At 42.9% G+C, this 8388-nt stretch overlaps 1 protein-coding gene across 1 annotated transcript in view; it reads right to left on the reverse strand.

The window, feature by feature from the left end:
* Positions 1 to 1932: 1932 nt before the first annotated feature.
* LOC107728432 (coiled-coil domain-containing protein 136-like) overlaps positions 1933 to 8388 on the reverse strand; it is a 31840-nt gene continuing 25384 nt past the window's right edge. The window contains exons 8-9 of the mRNA XM_016538591.1: positions 2478 to 2547; positions 1933 to 2247 (exon numbers count right to left, since the gene is read on the reverse strand). Coding sequence (XP_016394077.1) covers positions 2542 to 2547 — 6 coding nt within the window. The 3' untranslated portion in view covers positions 1933 to 2247; positions 2478 to 2541. The remainder of the gene's footprint in view (positions 2248 to 2477; positions 2548 to 8388) is intronic.

Consider the following 8388-nt stretch of genomic DNA (forward strand, 5'->3'; position numbering starts at 1 on the left):
CATTTCTTAATATTAAGCCTAAAATGTGTTTTAATGCCACTACTGATGAGAATTGTGTGATCTTTGAATAATATGGGTCTTTAAATGCAAGAAATTTAAGTGCACCTAAAGTTTACTTGCAATAGCACAATCAAATATACTTCAGTATATCTTTAGTTGGACTTCAGCACTACTTCCTCACAATTAAAGTGCATTAAGCACAAAATTAGTTGTTCCAGTTTAGCAGACTTGAAGTATGCCAGTTTAGTATACCAACAGTACAAATGCAGTGTATTTTTATTAAGTACATAATGTATTTGTAGTATGCTTAGCATTAAATAAATGTATTTCAAATACATTTTAGTATATTTATTTTCCACACACACACATACACTATATATATATATATATATATATATATATATATATATATATATATATATATATATATATATATATATATATATATATATATATATATATATATATATATATATATATATATATATATATATATATATATATATATATGTATGTATTTATATATACAGACACACACACACACACACACACAGAGAGATTTAATCTAAACATTTTGTAGTATTTATAAAAATATCACAGGAGAAATTGATAATGGACAAATGAAGTTATGCAAACTTGAAACGCGTGTTTAAAGAGTATTTATTTTTAAAAGTATCCACAGGGCAGAAAATGCCCATTAAATAAACACACACCAATCTTTTGGAAGGTTGGAACTCAGTTTGTCTTTATCAAATGTAGGGCTACAGTGGATTTCAGTGGATTTCAGTTCATTGCTAATTCAGTACATTAAACACCATTAAACCTAATGCTTCATCTATATTACTCTTCAAAATATACAAATATTCTAGAAATGTTTACAAATGGAAATACAGTTTTTGGTACAACTGTCACAACAGAATAAAAATAATAATTAATAATAATAATAATTCCGTTTGTTCCTAGGCTTCGATCAACTCATCTAATCTTTGCTGACTGAGATGTTAATGAATTATAAGAGATCACATGTAATCCGATTATCAGCTCAGTCATAATACATAATAAATAGAAGTCTGACTTAGATATTTAGTTTTTACACACTTTTTATATAAATTCTACAGTTTTATAACCAAATCTAAATTCTATATATTTTATAATATAAATTCTAAAATTTTATAACCAAACAATCAAGGTCATTGGGAGAAGTCAAAATATTACTTTCTTGATAAAAAGCCTTTGATAAAGAGTTCAAAGCAGTTACGATTTTGATATAATTTTTGATCACCTGCTCAAAATAATGTAATTCTGTTCCAACGCATGAAAAGAGATTTCAGATGACTTTAGAGAAGATTTGTTAAAGTTTAAGTGATACAAAATTATTTCTAATCATTATTTCGCAGTTATTATGACCCTCTTGGCCTGGGCATCCGTAGAATTTGGGTCATGTGACTATGATCCAAATCACGTGAGTAAATTACCAGCTTCAGTAAAATCCTCATTATACAGACAGACTGAAGCGGTTTAGGTCATTGAACTAGTTAATAATTATGAGTTTGCATTTACTTTTTACATCCGTGACCTCAAGAGTTTATGCACTAAAATGTTGACAAAATTATGTTGTTGACAAATTATGTTCATGGGGCACACAAGATTTTTTTCCAGAACTGTATGGAAACATTGTTGAATTGTTGATTATTCTCATCAGTGTATAAATATATACAATCCTCTGTATGACAATATAGTGTTGCCTCGTGCTGAAACATGCATAAAAATATACAAAAAGACTAGATTAAAGCAGTTATTGCAAACCAATAGCATTGCATAAATTCACAAAATAATTTATAAGGTATAAAATAATTATTTTAAATTATATATTATATTTAAGTTGATTTTTAATTCAAATTATCTTTTTAATTTGAACCTCCTTTACTGTATTTTTTGGCCTGTTGCAATTAATAAATGTTTAATACTTAATCTTATAATATAATCTTATAATAATTAAAGATATTTGCAATAAGCCAGCACAAGACAATCAGTAGCTAAATGGTGAATAAGTCAAAAACATTTGCTAAACTAATATGAAGTACATGTGCAATATTATAGGAAAAATATAAGCGGGACATTTTTGTCTTAGAAGGTAGTTATTATTGCAAAAAAGACAAACAAAAACACCATTAAACTCCAGATGTTACTGTAGAGGCTGTGATGAGTGTTGATCGTAGCGTGTGGTTTCATCAGGTGAGAACACAGCTAAGAAAACGGCAATCAGTCAGACTAGTTATAATAGAGTATTTCTGGCAGTCATAGCAATGTACTGTCCACAAAATAAATCAATAAATAAATAACAATATGACATTGTACAATTTAGTCAAGTCATTAGAAAGCATCAAATTTCTGATTAGGTTTTTTTCTACAGATAACATAAAGCACATCATAAAGACCAAAAAAATGAATTACAGTGTTTCAAAGTTTAGCGGTACCTTTTGCTCTCCACAATATACAGCAGTTCAGACCGCCGGCAGCAAATCAATGTTTTTATTAGCATCATTCCTAGAAAGTAAAAAAGAAAGAGAAGGTGATTACGGCATGATCTTGGAAATGGCAAATGGCATGGAAAATGAGACCAAAAGTAATGACTAAATGAATGGTGCACTATATTAAAATATATTTAATACTGAAGATGTATTTATTTATTCATTCATTCATTTATTTACAATAGTTAATACAGTTCCTCAGCCATGCTAAAACACACAATATAATAGCTATAAATGTTCTCCTCGCTCAATATTTATGATTCTGGTCAATAATCAAATCTGTGGCTCTGACCATGTGAACTTATAAGGATCGTTTCATCCACTCGAACATTATCAGATCGTGCTGTAATATGATCATCAGGTTTCGTCTATGCCAGCATGAATGCTGCTGTCATCACAGCACAAAAGGGACGTACTAAATATGGAAGCCAAAGGGCAAAGGTGCTTAATGTTTGTGGCGTGTAGTGTTGTGAAATGTGAAATGAAATCCAGAACAGCACAGAAAACAGGTGAAGGCATCAACCTATTGATGAGTGATGATTATAATCACGATCGTACTTCTACTGTTATTTGGTGGGCACACAATCATGTCTAAATGAACATGCCCTGAAGGTCCGTGTGTTTGCACCTGTCACATCCCACCACTAACGTTTCATTGAAATCATCACTTGCTGATACATTGCTAATGATTTCCCTCTCTCTCTCTATCTGACCTGCCCACTGTCTGTAAAGAAGAGGAATGAGACTCTTTGATTTGGACGGCTGACCCTCTTTTAGTACAAAAGCACCAAACTTAATTTACTGCATAAAGCATATGTTCTGTTTAAATTAATATGTTATTCAATATGGAAATTAAAAGAATTTGTCTAGCAATAAAATCCCGGATCGTAATTTCATATTTACATAATAAAAAACGTACTCGGTTACTAACGTAACCTCGGTTCCCTGAGATAGGGGAACGAGTACTGCGTCTTGCTTAAGACGCTAAGGGGAAAACTCCTTTTTCTCCGAATACTGAAGCCTATTTCAATCACGGCCATTGGTTCGTGCAGTGTATTAAAAACGAACCAATGGCGGCACAGCACGCCAGAGCCCGCCAATTTGGGCGGGGCATCTGGCTATATAAGCGTGCACTTCGCCATAGGATCCTCAGGTAGCTTCGACTGAAGCGACGACCGAGTCGTGCAGCTACATAGCACGGCCAGCAACGCAGTACTCGTTCCCGTATCTCAGGTTACATTAGTAACCGAGTACGTTCCTTATCGATACATCACTAGTACTGCATCTTGCTTAAGACACTAAGGGGAACCAGTACAATCCCACCGTGCTATGTTAGAGGAACGACCAATGCTTAAACTTGCCTTGAGCACCAAGGGCCCAGAGGGACCAAGTAATTGTAGGGAAGCCCCACAGGAAGTGATAGGGCCAAACTCAGAGAGGTCGGCCCGGCGCTAAGTAATCGTTCCCCGAAAAATCATACAGCCTTGGAACCCAGTGGGGGCCAAGAGCATACCGAGAAGGCAAATGCCTGATTTAGCACTGGTTTGCTAGAGTAAGCGTCAATAATCCATTTGGAAAGTCTCTGCTTTTGTGATCGGAGACCCTCTGGTGCGGTCACCGAAGCATACAAAAAGCTGATTCGACCATATGAACGGGGCGGAACGCTCAATGTATATCCTCAATGCCCTGCCGGGGCAGAGTAGATTTAGCTCTTGGTCCTGCTCCGAAGGAGGAAGTGCCGACAGAGCTAAGACCTGTGCTCTGAACGGAGTCGAGAGCACTTTAGGTACATAACCATGCCTCGGCTTCAGGATGACCCTTGAGTCGTTGGGCCCGAATTCAAGGCAGGTAGGGCTCACCGAGAGTGCCCGCAGATCACCCATATGCTTTACCGATGCTAACGCCAGTAGCAGAGCGGTTTTTAGCATCAGGGGACGAAGGTCAACAGACTGTAGTGGCTCAAAGGGAGGGCTCTTCAGAGCCCCCAACACCGTAGGCAGGTCCCATGTAGGGACGGTGACAGGGCGAGGCGGGTTGAGCCTCCTAGACCCTTTCAAAAATCGAACAACAAGGTTGTTCCTGCCCACTGACTAGCCAGCTATAGGAGCATGTGAAGCTGCTATGGCTGCTACATAGACCTTCACCGTGGAAGGGGAACGACCCTTATCCAACAGCTCCTGCAGGAAGGACAATATCAGAACTAGTGCTCTAGCCTGAGATAACGTGTTTAGCACGCTCTCGGGGAGGTCCGCAGGCTCCCGTTGAGAGGCCAGAGGTGCAGGGCCCACAGTTCGGGCTGGGGATGCCATATCGTTCTGTTTGCCTGAGAGAGGAGGTCTCGTCTCAGGGGAATGGGCCACGGGGCTGCTATAAGCAGCTGAGACAGCTCTGCGAACCAGTGTTGGGTCCTCCAGAGTGGGGCCACCAACAGAACCCTGTGTTTCCGCTCCTTGATTCGCCTGATTACCTGTTGCTCCGGCATAGCATGTCCGCTCCCTGGTTCAACCTGCCCGGCACATGTGCTGCTCTTAGCGAACGCAAGTGTAGCTGAGCCCATTCCAGAAGGAGCTCTACCAGAATGAAGAGGCGCTTCGAGGAGAGACCGCCCTGGCGATTTATATATGACACCACTGTCATGCTGTCTGAGCGGACTAGCACGTGGTGTCCCCTTAGGTCTGGCAGGAAGGTGCGAAGTCCCAAACATACTGCCAACATTTGCCATCGCACAGAGTTCCCCAACCCGTGTTGGAAGCGTCTGTCGAGACTACCTTCCTTCTGCAGACCATACCCAGGGGCATGCCCCGATCCATCCACTGAGAGTCTTTCCAAGGGGCCAGGGCTGCTACGCAGGCTTGGCTCACCTTGACACGCATGCGTCCATGGCGTCAGGCATGGGACAGAACTCGTGGTTTCAGCCAGTACTGAAGGGGTGCAAAGCAGGCCCAGCTGAAGTACTGGAAACGCAGAGGCCATGAGGCCCAACATCCTCTGAAACGCCTTGAGAGTGTGAAGGGCTCCAATTTCGAATGAGGCCGCGAGCTGCCGAATAGCCAGTGCACGATCTGGCGCGACTACCGCCCTCATTCGGGCTGAGTCGAGAACTGTTCCCAGGAACGATATCCGTTGGCTGGGAGACAGCACGCTCTTGGCAAAGTTGACCCTGAGTCCCAGGCGCTGTAAGTGGCTGAGGAGTAAGGATCTGTGGGATACTAGCTCGTTCTCTGACTGGGCGAGGATGAGCCAGTCGTTGAGATAATTCAGGATGCGTATTCCCATCTGTCTCAGCGGGATCCATGCACTTCGTAAAAGTGCGAGGAGCTAGGGACAGTCCGAAGGGAAGGACCGTGTACTGATATGCCACTCCCTCGAAGGCGAATCTCAAGAACCACCTGTGGTTCTATCACAGGTGACACACCTATCACACCTATCTGGATGTGAAAGTAGGCATCTTTCAGATCCAGCGAAAAGAGCCAGTCCCCTGGGCACACTTGCGAGAGGATCTGCTTCTATGTAATCATCCTGAATGGCCATCTCATGAGGGCGCAGTTCAGGTGTCTGAGATCGCCAGGCCTCGGCCCGCATGGCAAGGGGTTGGGTTGGTTCGAGCGACAGGCCGTCATGCGGGGACCCAACGCTCGTGAAATGCGGAAGAGGAAATTTGCTCTCTTTTTGAAAATGTTTGTGTTTTATTTTCTCGCTATAACAGCGGTAAGTTGTGCGGGCGCTAATTGAACGGGCCCGGGGTTCACAACAGTATTTACCACAAACACAATGCCAAGTGAACGGGGCGCTTGGAGGCACAAAAGAGTCTGCTTGGGGGGTGGTCCGGAGATAGCGAGACTTTGCCCCCTCCTCTTCCTGTCCCACAGATCAGGTTGACGCCGGAGGCGCCGGGTCCAGCACTACCTTGGGCCGGGGTCCTTGGCTCTTAGGGAATGGGTAGCGTCTAGCCGAGCGGGAGCGATGCCGGGGCTCAGGCTTAGAGACCAGCGGTGCAGCTGATGAGGTGGGCTTCGCGGGCTACTGAGTCGGCGCCGTCTTGGGGCGACTGGCGGCAACCGCAGAGCTGGAGCGTTTTGGCAAGAAGTGTCGCATTGCCTGGGACGACTTCTGTGCAGCGGTGAAGTGCTCTGCGAACCCTTCGACAGCAGGTCCAAACAGGCCAGGGGAGACCGGAGAGTCGAGGAAGGGGACTTTATCCGCGTCCTTGATCTCTGTGAGGGTCAACCATAGGTGGCGCTCAAGCACCACAAGGCTGGCCATGGATCTACCGATCGCCTGAGCTGTCATCTTTGTGGCGCGTAAACCCAGGTCGGTCACACTGCGTAGCTCTTTGCAAGCCGCGGGGTCCGGTCCAGACTCGTCCATTTTCTGGAGAAGTTTGGCCTGAAGGACCTGGAGGACTGCCATGGAGTGAAGCGCCGAGGCCGCTTGTCCAGCAGACAAGTAGGTCCTGAAGTAGTCCTGCACGGCTTGGATGGGTGGGCGACCTTTGCCTTCCAGCCGATGGCCGTGGGCGGGCAGAGATGCGCGGCCACTGACTCATCCAGGGGAGGCAGTTTGTCATACCCCTTTTCTTCGGCGCCGTCGACCGTAGTGAGGGCAGACGAAGAGGAGGTAGCAATGGGGACATTCTGTCTCATTAAGTGCAGCTTCAGCGTGGGCAGCACCCAAGCATTAAACGCACTGGCCGTGACCGTCAGTGGTGTGCAGGGGAGCCCTGCACGAGCGACAGTAGTGGCGCGGCATTTGTAACAATGCCGGAAATTTGCTCTAGAAATTTGCTCTTATAGTCGCCAAATAGCGGCAGGGGACCGGGAGACCACGCTGCTGCAGACGCCGAGGGCAGCTGAAAAGCGGTGAAGTCAGCCGAGCAGAGAAGGGTCTTGATCTGCTGCGAGGCTTGTTCACGGCGAAGGCTTCTTAGTCTCGTAGTGCGAAGATCTGTAGTCGTCGCTGAAGGAGAAGAAATCTGAGGATCCTATGGCGAAGTGCACGCTTATATAGCCAGATGCCCCGCCCAAATTGGCGGGCTCTGGCGGGCTGTGCCGCCATAGGCTCGTGCAGCTCCGCTGCCAAGCCATTGGTTTGATTTTAATACACCGCACGAACCAATGGCCGTGCAGTTTCACTGCATGATTGAAAAAGGCTTCAGTATTCGGAGAAAAAGGAGTTTTCCCCTTAGCGTCTTAAGCAAGACGCAGTACGAGTGAAGTATCGATAGGGAACCATATATTCAGATTTGATATTCAGGCATTTGAAACATATATACAAAATATAAAACAAAATGTGTATATTTGTGTATAATTAATATTTGTGTCACACAATTTACACTGCTGTTCAATTGCACTTTAATATAATGGTTTTCTATTTTAATATAGTTTTAAACATCATTTATTCCGGTGATGTCAAGCTGAATTTTCAGCATCATTACTCCAGTCTTCAGTGTCACATGATCTTCAGAAATCATTCTAATATGCTGATTTATTATCAGTGTCAGAAACAGTTTTGTGCCGCTTCATTTTATTTATTTATTTTTTTTGTAGCCTGTGATACATTTTTCAGGATTCTTTGACGAATAAAAAGAATAGCATTTATTCAAAAAAGAAGTATTTTTTAAACAAAATACACTATCATTCAAAAGTTTGGTGTCAGTACATTTTTTGGTTACACTTTATTTTAAGGTGTCCTTGTTACAGTGTAATTATACATTTAAGTACTGAGGAATATTAATTAACCATGTACTATATGGTTACGGTTAGGGTTTGGCTTAGGGTTACTTGCATATAATTATGCATAATTTATTGTTATTATAATAGTAAGTACATGTAACGTGTAACAAGGACACCTTAAAATA

The sequence above is a fragment of the Sinocyclocheilus rhinocerous genome, unplaced genomic scaffold (genome assembly GCF_001515625.1).
Source record: "Sinocyclocheilus rhinocerous isolate Xijiao unplaced genomic scaffold, SAMN03320098_v1.1 scaffold126, whole genome shotgun sequence".
NCBI classification, from domain to species: domain Eukaryota; kingdom Metazoa; phylum Chordata; class Actinopteri; order Cypriniformes; family Cyprinidae; genus Sinocyclocheilus; species Sinocyclocheilus rhinocerous.